Source organism: Manihot esculenta, chromosome 4 (assembly GCF_001659605.2).
Source record: "Manihot esculenta cultivar AM560-2 chromosome 4, M.esculenta_v8, whole genome shotgun sequence".
NCBI classification, from domain to species: domain Eukaryota; kingdom Viridiplantae; phylum Streptophyta; class Magnoliopsida; order Malpighiales; family Euphorbiaceae; genus Manihot; species Manihot esculenta.
Genome location: NC_035164.2, coordinates 15,784,137 through 15,796,137, shown reverse-complemented (window position 1 = coordinate 15,796,137; position 12,001 = coordinate 15,784,137). Strand labels below are relative to the sequence as shown.

The following is a 12,001-nucleotide window of genomic DNA, read 5'->3' as shown; positions in this document are numbered from 1 at the left end:
TAATTATTTTTATATAATATAAAATTTGTCATGTGACAGTTTAAACATCCTCATTAAGTTAGAGAGCAAAGTTTGGTGAAACCATTTTTATGGCTTAGCTTTAATATATAAACGAATTATAATATTCTTGCAATACGCGACTTTTTTTATTTTTATTTTAATAATATTTTTATATAATTTAACTTTTAAATTTTAGATTTTATTTATTTTACGAAAAATACTTTTTATATTTTTTAGTGTTCGAGACATTTAAAAAATTTAGTTAGCAGAAAAATATTTTCTTGCTTAAAAGAAAATTTTAACTACTTGAAAGACATTTTGAAATTCTTATGGAAACCTTTCTACATAAATTTATTAATATATTTTATTTTTTAAATTAAAATTAAGCAATAAAAATAAATTATTTTATTAGAAAATATTTTTTACAAAAAATATTTTTTAAATATAAATTATTTTCTCCAAATGGAGATTTAATGTGTTAGCCCTATATGGCTACCTAAAGTGAGTTTGAAGAGATAAGGATAGTGGAGAGTTAAGGTGACTTCCAACAATTATTAAAAGGATATGTGTTTAGTGGTTAGAAGTTTGAAGTGTAGCTTAATTCTAGTATCTATTGATAATTCAGTTCTATTCTAGATAGGCTCCATTGTATCTAAATTTTGTAGGTTAAGTGCACTTTGCAGTGTAAAGTTTGGAATTGAATTCAAGAAGAAAAATCTGCCTATCTTAGAAAACAATAAAAAAATATTTTCTATCTTTTCCATTTAGTATCAGAACTCGTGTGAGTTCCTGGCTTTTCTTCCAAATAGTAAATCAGCATCACACCAATTAAAATATCGTTTTATAGCAGAACGAATTGAGAATCGTTTTTGCCTTTCAAATGGACACTCATCTTTCCTTCTCTACCATTTCTATTCATACTCTTCTTTTGTTCTATGAAAACACTATCGTCATAGACAATTCAATCTCAATGAATGTTTGTGAATTTTGTTACCATCAAGCTAACTCAAAGCAACTATCCATTATGGAGAAAGCAGGTTCTAGGATTGGCAGAAAGCCAAGACCTAATTAATCATCTCACAAACGAACAACTCTTTCCACCAAAATTTGCTGCTCCAAACCCTAAAAATTTAGAACCTTCAAAATTGGCTGATAAATTCATTAGGCTTTGAGGATAGATAGTTGGAACTCTTTTCGAGAAGAGTCTAGGACTTGTCATTGGCCTGGAGACCTCACGAGCAATTTGGGAAGCTCTCAAGGAATCATATGCACAGGAAGGATTCACAAGAACGTGAATTCACTCTTCGACAATAGTTATCTTACCTACGGAAGAGTGGAACAACAACAATTGCAGGACATATGAGGAACTTTAAAGGAATTTGTGATAGCTTAGCTGTAATTGGGAAGCTTGTGGAAGACAAGGAAAAGGTATTTTGTCTTCTTACAAGCCTAGGTCCTCAATTTGAGAACTTTACCACAAAAATGTTGAAGCCACCAAAGCCAACATATGTAGAATTGACCTCACAATTACAGAACTTTGATCAGAGGTGGAGTTGGTTTTCAAATGATACAGAAGGTTCAGTGTCTCATGTTACTTTTCTAAGCCAACAAAATGGAAGTCGCTCGATGACTTCTTCATATCGTTCCTTTCCGTCGAGAATGGTTGGTTCATATCATTTTACTCAAGGAAGGTCTGCGCCTTTAAACTATTCAGGAGAAAATCGATTTTCATCTGTTGGGCATGGCTTCCAAGCACAACGTTCACAGGGTAGTAACACATGTGGACAACAGCAGCGTCGACAACTACCGCCATCTGCACAACAAACAATGACTCCAAAAGAACGTGGACTTTATAAGAATGAGGTTTATCAATACTGTGAGAAGCAGGGTTACATAGCCAAAATATGCTGGTGGATACCGAATCAAGGAAGTCAAAATAATGATATTCTGCAAGCACTTGCAGCATTAACTCTTGATAATTCAATTGTCGATTCGGAATAAACTGCTGATATAGGAGCCTCCAATCACATGACAGGTAAGCCTTTACTGACTAATTTAAAGAATTATGATGGGACTGATTTAATTATGATTGGAGATAGTTCATCTCTTCCAATAACAGGAGTACGAGTAGGAAAAACTGTTATCAAGCAGAAAAATAAATTGTTTTTAGATGATGTTCTTTTAGTTCCTAATTTGAAAAAAAAAATTTACTTTCTGTAAGTCAATTAACATCTCAGTACCCACTGTGAATTTTTTGATATTATGTTTTGTGTAAAGGAACGAAAAACAGGGGAACCTCTTATCACAGGGAAACAGAAGCATACTTATATGTTTTGCCTAATATACCCAAAGCAAAATTTTCAAATCAGTTTCGTGCGGGTACAACAAAATTTTGGCATCAGCATTTAGGACATCCTCAGGCATTAGCGGTTAAGTTATTAAGAAATAAAAAAATTGATTGATGTTATTGGATCTTTGAAATTACATCTTTTATGTGATAGTTGTCAGCTAGGAAAGTTGAATAAACTGCCATTTTCTTTATCTACATGTTCTGGTTTAGGTGCTTTTGATAAAATTTATTATAAATTGTAGAGTCCTGCTTCAGTTCTATCTATTGGAAAATTTAAGTATTATGCTTGTTTTGTAGATGACTATTACATGGATTATACCTTTGAAAAATAAATCAGATTTCTTGATGTTTATGTTGCCTTTGAACAATATGTGTTGCGTCAGTTTGATAAATGAATTAAAATTTTTCATTCTGATGGTAGTGGAGAATTCATTAATTCTCACTTGTTAACTCATTTTTCATAAGGTAGGAATTGTTCATCAAGTGTCATGTCCATGTATGCCAGAGCAAAAAGGTATGGTTGAAAGGCGATATCGTGTTATCGGAGAACTAGGTATGACAATGTTATTTCATAGTCATGCTCCATTTTTTTGTGGGTTCAACCACTTAGTATTGCAATGTATTTGCTCAATAGGTTACCATCATCTGCACTTAAGTTTTACATGCCTTATTTTCGGTTATAGTAAAAATTCAGATTACTCTTCACTACGTGTCTTTGGATCAAAATGCTTTCCCTATACTTGGGATACTAAATCACATAAGTTTGATCCTAAGACTATCTTATGTGTTTTTGTAGGACATAGTGACAAGCATAAAGGGTATAAATGCTATCATCCAAACATGAAAAAAATCTTTATTTCAAGACATGTGGTGTTTGATGAAAAAATATTTCCATTTAAAAAATCAACTGTTTTATCTTCTAATTCTCATGTTGTTAAACTATGTGATCATTGGTTAAAATTAACTAATGGCTCTGCTTTAGGTATTGCAAAGCAAGGAGATTCCATTCTTGGAGCCATACCTCTGTCAAATAGTTCAGTGGATGTGACACAAGTTAGTGTTTTTCCTGTTGAAGACATAGGACAGATGAAGTTTGTGCAGCCACTTGTGTTAGCAGTACAAGCACCGGAAACAATTCTAGCAACAACAACTAACAGTGAGGCAGTAGCACAAGTTGTTGTACTGTCTTCACTAGCTGCTACTGTATCCTCACAGTTACCAGCATTACAAGAGCAATCAGAAACTGCAGAACTGGTGGAGATACCTGCAGACCGTGAAGAATCAATTGTTGCTTCATCTCCATATGCTGCAGTAGTGCAACCAGCAGAAAATACAGAACCAGTTGTGGATTCTGCTGCTGCCTCATCTCCAGCAATATGGATTCCAGCAGGAAATGCAAGTTCAATGGAGGCTTCTGCAGAAACAACAGTGGAAGTGTCTAGTTCAATACTTGATTGTAAAACAACAAGGTCCTTGCAACCAGGAGAGTTGACAAGTTCGAGTGCAGAACCAGTGGAAAATCAGCAGCAAGTAACAACTCTTCAACAGCCAATACAGGTACGTAATGATAATTTGGAATTGTTGCAAGATCAATAGGAAGCTGTTGATCATTCCTTGATAACTAGGTCTAAGGTAGGAGTTTTTAAATCTAACTCAAAATATGGTCTGGTAGTTTCAATTTCCCTCACAATACCTTGTGAGCCTGAAAACATAAAAACAACATTGTTATATCCGGGTTGGAAGGCAGCTATGGTTGATGAGTTAGAGGCTCAGCATAAAAATGAAACTTGGTCTTTAGTACTAGGACTTCTGACATGCATGTGATTGGGTCAAGATGGGTCTTTAAATCTAAGTTAAAGCCTGATAGTACTTTAGATAGATTAAAAGCGTATCTTGTGGCCAAGGGATGTCATCAATTAGACGGTGTAGGCTATATAAAAACCTTACCTATTGTTAAACATAGAACTATTTGATTGTTGTCGACTGTTGCATTAATTAAGTTGGCATATACATCAACTTGATGTTGAGAATGCTTTTTTACATAGAAATATTGCTGAAAATATATATATATGGAACAACCACCAGAAATGTCTGATACAAAGTTTTTGACTCATGTTTGTCAGTTACAACGTGCTTTGTATGGCCTTAAGCAAGCGCCTTGTGCACGGTTTGATCGTTTGAGAAAATATATTTTTTCTAATAGTTTCTTTTATAATCTTGCCAATCCTTCTTTATTATTTCACATACAACTAATGGTGTACTTGTGTTGTTAGTATGCGTAGTTAATATGTTGCTTGTAGGTTCAAATATTGGTCTTGTGCAGAATTTTGTTAATTTTGTGAGTGCAGAGTTTTCCATGAAGGATTTAGGTTCACTGCATCATTTTCTAGGCGTTGAGATCACGTCGACAAGTATTGGATTATATTTATCATAGACTTATTATGCACATTTCATCCTTGAACGAGCTCAAATGGTGGATTTCCAACCAATGCCAACCCCATTAGAGGTAAAAAAAAAAAAAAGCCAACAGATTCTATTTTACTTGATGATCCAATGTTTTATCGAGGAGTAATTGGAGCTTTGCAGTATCTTACACTTACAAGACCAAATTTGTCCTTTAGTGTGAATTTTTGTTTCGCAGTTTATGCATGCGCCAACTGAAGCACATCTTAAATTGGTTCGTTGGATACTATGATATGTCAAAGGCACAATTGATCAAGGCTTACATTTACGGTCTCATACAAAGTTAGAATTATCTGCCTATTCGGATGAAGATTGGGCAGGTTGTCCAACAATCAGACGTTCAACTACAAGTTTTTGTACTTTTCTAGGCACAAATATCATCTCTTGATGTGCTATGAAACAACATACAGTCTCTTACTTGACTTTAATATATTTTTAGTGATCTACAGATTACTTTGTCTTCAACTCCAGTTTTATTTTATGATAATTTGAGTGCATTGTATATGACTATTAACCCTGTTTTCATGCTCGCATCAAACATATAGAGTTGGATTATCACTATGTGCGAGAAAGAGTTGACTTGGGTTTCTGATTACTAAACATATACCCTTCAGTTCACAAGTTGCAGATATCGTTACAAAATCTGTAACAAAGGCAACCCTTCCACATTTTTACTATAAATTGTGTCTTCAACTTCAGCTCAGTTTGCAGGGGGATATTAGCGATATATGCCTGCCTAAAGTGAGTTTGGAGAAATAAAGGTGGTTGGCGTGATAATGCCAGTGGAGAGATAAAGTAACTCACAACAATTAAAAGGATATGTGCTTAGTGGTTAGAAATTTGAAGTGTAGCTTAATTCTAGTATTTATTAATAATTCAGTTCTATTCTAGATAAACTTCATTATATTTAAATTTCGTGATAACCGTAGGTTAAGTTCACTTAAAGTTTGGAATTGAGTTCAAGAAGAAAAGTCTGTATATCTTAAAAAAAATTAAAAAAATATTTTTCTATTATTTTCTGTTTAATGTAAAATTCTATTAAAATCTTTTTCTAAAAGTTAAATGGTTGAATTTTAATGTGAAGTTTTATTAAAATAATTTTAATGAGATTGCGCAACTTAATAAATAATTTTTTTTAATATAAAGGTGATGAATGTGATATTATGGATGTTTAGAATTCAGACATTGTAGATGATGATTTTTTAAGGTTCTAAGAGGGACACTTAAGATAGCAATAGCAATAAATAAGGGTAGTAAATGAGAGTAGTACTAGAAATAGGTGATTTATTTTCGGAGGTGCTATAGTTTTGAATTGCAGACGAGTAATGGTGATTTTTAGAAAATAAAAAATATGATCCTTTCTTCCATGCGGTCGTAGGAGTATATATACCCATGATCGTATATAGTATGCCTATCATATGTCTCTTTTGAAGGGACGATTGTACTTTTAGTAGGTCTTTTCAGGTGGCTCACTAATAACAAACAGTTGGCTCAGTAATATTTAGTTGGTTCGGACTATGCAATCCCTTACATACACATTATATTAAATTCGTCATAACACGCACATTTAAAATTTTGTACAAATATTAGAAGTTCAAAATTGGGTACTTGTTCAATGAGAACTCTAAAGTCTGAAGTGTTGGTATCAGGAATAGGAACTCAGAATATCGTGCATATTGGGAGTACAGTCGAAATTAATAAGTCAAATTCGTAATTAAGAGATCTAATGTATGTTTTCCAATATTAGTGGGAGTAGTATTTTATATGCTACGAAAGCAAATCCAAAACTAGGGATGTCAGGCGGGCGGGTTTTTACGGGTACCCAATCCGCCCAAACCCTATTAGAACGGATTTGGGTTTTTACAAAATGGATTTTGGCGGATTCGGATTTGAAAAATTTTACCCGTTTCGGATTCGGGTAGGGTTCAGGATTAGGTGATCGGATACCCGTTATCCGAACCCGATTACTTATATTAACAAAACTAACTCTAATTTCCTTTTTCATTTTACTCTTTCCTCTCTTCGTCGGCGCCTCTCTCCCTCGCTTCCCTTTCCTCTCTTCATCGACGCCTCTCCCCCACTTCACTGACGACTGCCGGCAGCCCAGTCGGCACCGGCAACATCTCCTTTCTCTCCCCGATAAATCTTCTCTCTCCACAGTGCGATATCTCCTTCTCTCTCTCCAGTCGGCGATATCTCCCACTTCCCAGTCAAGGCCTCTCTCCCCCACTTCACTGACGAGTGCCGGTAGTCGGCACCGGCCACGTCTCCTTTCTCTCCCCAGTCGACGATAAATCTTCTCTCTCCCCAGTCAGCGATATCTCCTTCTCTCTCTCCAGTCGACGATAAATCTTCTCTCTCCCCAGTCAGCGATATCTCCTTCTCTCCCTCCAGCGGCGGCATCTCCCACTTCCCAGTCGGAGACAACTCTTCCCTCTCCCCGGTCGGCATCGGCGATATCTCCTTCTCTCTTCCAATCGGTGACATCTACTCTTTTCAATTGACGCTTCTCTCCCCCACTTCTCCCCCACTTCACTGACGCTGGACCCTTGCCTCTCCCCAATCGTTGTCGGCAACAGAACTTTCTTCAGGTTTGCAATCAAATTTTTTTATAATCAATATATTTTATGTGCATGTTGTTAAAATTTTTTAAAAATTTTTAGTTGCTATTAAAGATTTTTAGAATTTATGGACTATTAATCTGACTATCTGATTATAAATTATTATTTGCTGGGTTGCTGAGTTGCTGTTTCTTGTCATTGAACATTTCTCCTTCTACTCCTTCTCCTACTGGGTCTGCTGAGTCTGCTGTTTCTTGTTCAATATTGTCATTGAACATTTCTCCTTCCACTCCTTCTACTACTGGGTCTGCTGGGTCTGCTGTTTCTTGTCATTGAACATTTCTCCTTCCACTGTTAGGTAGTTTATTTGGTAATTTGTCATTGAATTGATTATTTAGATACTTTTAAAAAATTTAATTATTTGCTATTTGATTAATGTAATATTGTTGATTTTTAGAATTTATGAACAATTAATCTGATTATCTGGTTATAAATCATTATTTGCTGGGTTGCTGAGTTGCTGGTTCTTGTCTTTGAACATTTCTCCTTTTACTGCTGGGTTTGCTGGGTTGTGCAAATGTTAAGTAGTTTATTTGCTAGTTTTTGTCATTGAATTGAATTTAAAAAATCGGGTTTAGGTATTGTGCGGGTATTATTAAACGGGTTTGGGACGGGTTTGGATAATAAAATTAAAATATTAAACGGGTTTGGAATGGGTTCGAAAATTATATATATAATCGGATTCGGGTTTGGGTACTCTCAATTTTGCGGGTACCCTACCCGTTTACTGTCCCTATCCAAAACAACCATGTTCATAACTGGAGGCCAAGCAACAGCCCTCACATCAGCATGCAGCTGTTGCTTTAAATCCCATGCAAGCTGGAGGCCACGAATGAGAGCAAAAAGCTCATCCTGGACTGAACAACATCTATCCGGCAGAGCATGATCATATGAAACAAATTTTTAATTTCAACTTTTACATACATATAAGTGGACATATACTATTCAAAACAATTTTTAATACTAATCCAATTTGACCTTTTAAATTTTTAAGAAATAGCTCAAAAAATTAATACAAAATTATTTGTTTTAATATGTATAAAACAATAAAATGAAAAAAAATTATAGGCTTAGCCTAATGGAAAGTGCATTTTTGTAAAATTCTAGTAAAACTATTTTTAAACTTCAAATTTAATGTAACATTCTCAAAACTTTAGAGGCTAATAAGCAATGCATAGGGACCTTAAATAAATGAACAATGATATCTTAAAATGATGGAAACATATTATATTTTATAATCATTTATATGTTTATACTTGAATTAATTTCGATTGAACTAAAATTTCCCAAATTTCCATTAGCATTTCGATTGAACCAATAGCATTAGCATCATTCCCAAATTTAAAAGAGAACTAAAATTTCCCAAATTTCCAAATTTCACACCCATGAAAACTAAACTTGTCATTAAGGGAAAGAAAATCCTGCTCCACTTGAGGCACCTTGGCCTTTCATTTGTCTTGTTCGAACTTCCAAGAAGGAAATCTTCATCAGCTTTCTGTTCACTAACAACAGGCCTCTCAGATTTTCTCAATTCCTTGTCTGAGTTTCCTTGTGACTCTTCTTGTAAGAACTCAAGACCTTAAAAAGCCTTTGAAGGATGCCACTCTTGTGGTTCCATGGGCTGATTGTTTTTTTATATCCAAGAATTCAAAATTGTGGAAAAAGAATACTGATTTTAGTAAAAGCCTAAATTGAAATTTCAAGAAACATGAGTGAAAACATAAGGAATAACAACGAAACAACAAAAAAGAAGTAAATATGGTTTGCTGTCGTGTCAGGGTTGCTATTTGGGTGGGCTTTTCTGGATGGGTCTTGTGTTTTTGAGGTTTTTTAATTCTTGTTGTAATAATTTGAATCCGTAGAATTTTTAATACATACTTCTTACTTTGTAAAAAAAAAAAAAAAGAGAATATACACAGGTTTAGAAGCTATGATATTAATTTGATAATTTTTAAACAATTAAATTTATGTATGTTAATTTTAGATGACTTGTTGTTAAGTGGGAATTTTGATTTTTTTAGATATGTTGTGTTTTATATAAAATATATATTGTAATTTTATCAATTTTTTATTTTAAGCATTGTGGTTTATTTTGTATTGAAGTAGGTACTTTGCTTCTATGTAAAATTATGACTGACACCTTCAAACTTTATTGACGTTGGCAAGTATTTTTATTATTTTTAATTAATAATTTTTAAAAAATAAAAAATTATATATAAATTATCAGCAATATTTAACAGTATAAAAAGTTAATAATTTAATTTTTAATTTCTTTTATTATTTAAAATATTAAAAAAATAATAATTAAAAATTATATAAAAATAAAATTATATATAGAAAAATCCAACACTCATTCTTTTTCCTTTTGCTCTCTTCCCTACCCTTTCTTCCATAGCTGCTACTCTTTTCCATCTTACCTCATCTTTGGCTCAAAATTACTCTTTTAACCCTTCCTAACGTAGACTCCTAATCCTCGATCCAAAATTGCACGTGAGGCGATGGAAGTATCGGTGAGCGAGCAATCTCTACTGTTAGTGGAGGGGAGAGAATTGGATTCTAGTTGTTCCATTGGCTGTCATTACTAAAGGAAGAATGGCGCGTCATAATTTAAGATGGGATTACAATAATTGCAATAAAAGAATTTTATAATTAAAAAGGAAATGAGTTCTTTTTTTAAAAAAAAAAATTGTTAGAAAAAATTTTTATTCCAAACAAATGGTTAATAATTTAAAATAAATAAAAAATGTTATAAATTACATTAAAATTGATCACAAATTAAATTTCTTTATGATTAATTATATAAATTAAATTTATATATTTAATAATTTAACACTCTAAATAGGTATTATACAAAGTGTATAAAAATTTCCAATAAATCAATAATAATAATAATTACTATTAAGTATTATAATAAACGAACAATAATCTATTTTAAAGCATTATTCATAATTAAAAAAATAAACTGGATTATAATATTTTCCTTATAATGAGTTTTTTTTTATATTAAATATGATATTGGTGTATAAATTAAAATTTAATTAAAAGAAATGAGTTATAAATTAAAATTTATTTAAAAAATAACTCATTTCAAAACAATTTAAGAAGCAGATTTAATAACTGAAAAGTTAAATAATAATAAAATTAATTTATAAAAATTTATAGGAGCTTTAGCATTATTTCTTATAATTAGAAAAAATCCATTAAATTGAAAGAAATAAGGCGGAAGCCAAAAATTATTTCACTAAAAATAAAAAAATATATTAAAATATAATAAAAATAATAAATTTAAATTTAAAGCTATACAGCTAAATATTAAAAATAATTAAAATGACACGAAAAAATTAAATGTGAAAAATGATTTTTGAATATATTTTTACTTTATCATATTACAAAAAATCAAAATAATAAAATAAATTTACTTTGGTATATTTTTTTGATATACACCACTATTTATTTATTAATAACAACTCCGCGACTTATTTTCTCTTAATTAATATAATTAATTTTTTTAGTATTCCCCTCCTTTGAATTAATTATTTTTATTATATTATATTAAAATTTTAGGTTTTCGTTGATTTTAAGAATCTATTACACTAATGCTTACGAGAAAGTTTGAGTAATAATGCAAAAATAAATTATTATAAGCATCGCAAATTTCACTATTCGATTGACAAAATCGGTTTTATTTAGAATAATTGTATGTACAAGATTTTTTTAAAAAAAAAAATTAAACCATAAAAGCAAAACAAATTTTTAGATTGACAAAAATCTCCAGAATTTAATGAAATTTTTACCAAACCTCTTTCCTTTTAAAAGAATCTAAAAAATTTCCAGATTACCTTATTGAAATTTTCAGATTTTGTCAATCTCACTTATTAAAAGAACTTAGCTACGATTTAAATAATTTATAATTATAAACAAATAATAACAATCACAACAGTATAATAACAGTATATGTTAAATAATAATTATAAACAGTATAATAACAGTATATGTTAAATTTAATTAAACCAATTTTAATGTAATCAAATGAACAACACAATTTCTGATGTAGAAGATCAGCCTAAGCTGCAGCCACAGAGCATACTTATCATGGTAAATGCAAATTTAATTGGTTTGAGTTCCTGCAACTTTAACCTGGAATCCCAGAGTTAAGTCAGAGTGGTATCCGAAGAAAGAGAGAAGAATTGCCGTTAATACGGACTTACACTGTATCAATTATATAAAGAAGTACAAATACTTACTTTGTATTACAAACTTTGTATTACAAATACACTGCTACGTCCCAGTTGTAGTAAACTAAGGACTCCTTACAATTTGTAGAAACAAAAACTTGTGATTGAAACATAGAGAGAAAGAGATAAATTTTTCAGAGAGAATCTTTCAATGTGTGTTACAATGAACTGAATGTCCTTATTTATAGAGCCGGACTCCAAACTCTTCTTCAACTTAATTTAATTCTTTCTTTTGAGTTGTCCGTCGTTTAGTGCTTTGGTGGGTCTGCAGAGTCATTGTGTCTGCCATTTGTCTGCTGAGTCATTGTGTCAGTTATCTTTTGTTTTTGTCG

The 12,001-nt window shown here is 31.9% G+C and overlaps 1 protein-coding gene across 13 annotated transcripts; it reads left to right on the top strand.

Moving 5' to 3' along the window:
• The first annotated feature begins 514 nt into the window (after positions 1-514).
• LOC110613809 lies at positions 515-5,317 on the top strand. 13 transcript variants are annotated; one of them, XM_043956131.1, is made up of 5 exons: positions 515-1,055; positions 2,016-2,035; positions 2,820-2,864; positions 3,333-3,907; positions 4,474-5,317. In XM_043956131.1, the coding sequence occupies exons 2-5, from the start codon at positions 2,029-2,031 to the stop codon at positions 4,621-4,623; spliced, it is 777 nt and encodes a 258-aa protein (XP_043812066.1). In that variant the 5' UTR covers positions 515-1,055; positions 2,016-2,028; the 3' UTR covers positions 4,624-5,317. The 13 variants fall into 13 exon arrangements, 11 of the variants coding, with proteins under 11 accessions (XP_043812066.1, XP_043812063.1, XP_043812065.1 ...); XM_043956128.1 differs by having other exon boundaries at positions 2,820-2,903; XR_006350524.1 differs by having other exon boundaries at positions 516-2,035; positions 2,820-2,903; positions 4,474-4,856; positions 4,992-5,278.
• Positions 5,318-12,001: the final 6,684 nt, after the last annotated feature.

What these genes read in the sequence shown, in the direction of transcription:
- LOC110613809 (XM_043956128.1), top strand. An exon ending in TCGTGTTATCGGAGAACTAG is followed by an intron (nt 2,904 to 3,332) that starts GTATGACAATGT and finishes GCTCTGCTTTAG; the next exon opens with GTATTGCAAAGCAAGGAGAT. An exon ending in CTCTTCAACAGCCAATACAG is followed by an intron (nt 3,908 to 4,473) that starts GTACGTAATGAT and finishes CATGTTTGTCAG; the next exon opens with TTACAACGTGCTTTGTATGG.